This window comes from Octopus bimaculoides, chromosome 13, assembly GCF_001194135.2.
Source record: "Octopus bimaculoides isolate UCB-OBI-ISO-001 chromosome 13, ASM119413v2, whole genome shotgun sequence".
Taxonomy (NCBI): domain Eukaryota; kingdom Metazoa; phylum Mollusca; class Cephalopoda; order Octopoda; family Octopodidae; genus Octopus; species Octopus bimaculoides.
This window is the reverse complement of record NC_068993.1, coordinates 22,621,065-22,621,945: the sequence shown is the minus strand read 5'-3', so window position 1 is coordinate 22,621,945 and position 881 is coordinate 22,621,065. Positions and strand designations below refer to the sequence as shown.

The window sequence follows — 881 nt, the reverse complement described above, 5'->3', positions numbered from 1 at the left end:
TATGTATATATATATATATACATATATATATATATATGTATACATATATATGTAAATATATATATATGTGTGTGTGTGTGTGTATGTGTGTGTGTACAAATATATGTATACATATATACATATATACATGTATACGCATATATATATATATATATATATATATATATATATATATATACGCACAGTATATGCACATATAAATAGATTTTGTATACATAAGTGGAAATGCACGTGTAAGTGTATGTTTGTGCCTACGCATAACACTCGAACATTATAATCGTGTGCTTATGCATACACATAAAAGTATGAATGACTATTTGATAATAGATTCGAAAAGACTTTCTTTCACATTTAGAACAAAAATGGCGACAATGAGAAGGAAACCGTCAACAACCATAGACATAATCTGAGTATTTTTGTAAATGTTTACTTTTTGATTATTTGATTATTAGCTGTTTTATTTTTGTTATTGTTTTATTTCTTTATCTATGCATTATCGTAATTTAACTGCCGTTTACTTCTTTTCTCTTACGTATTTTTCTCTTTATTGATCTTAGTTTAAATATATTTTATGATTTTTATCATGAACATTACTATCATTCTTGTTGTTACTACTACTACTACTACTACTACTACTACTACTACTACTGCTGCTACTACTACTACTACTACTACTATTGCTACTGCTGGTACTACTACTACTATTGCTACTTTCATCATCATTTTATCAATATTATTTGTTTCTGTTTTTCTTCTTTATTTTTCAGGCTCGAAATTTGGCAATGCTGTCTAATCCATATGAATGGATATTTCATGATCCAGTAAGTAGATACATTACGTAAACTTGAAATATGGCTTGGTGAAAATATACGTATGCTTAT

The 881-nt window shown here is 26.6% G+C and overlaps 1 protein-coding gene across 1 annotated transcript in view; it reads left to right on the top strand.

The window, feature by feature from the left end:
- Positions 1 to 881, top strand: part of LOC106868155 (glutamate receptor ionotropic, kainate 2) — a 243,872-nt gene that overhangs the window by 164,431 nt on the left and 78,560 nt on the right. The window contains exon 5 of the mRNA XM_014913291.2: positions 768 to 821. Coding sequence (XP_014768777.1) covers positions 768 to 821 — 54 coding nt within the window. The remainder of the gene's footprint in view (positions 1 to 767; positions 822 to 881) is intronic.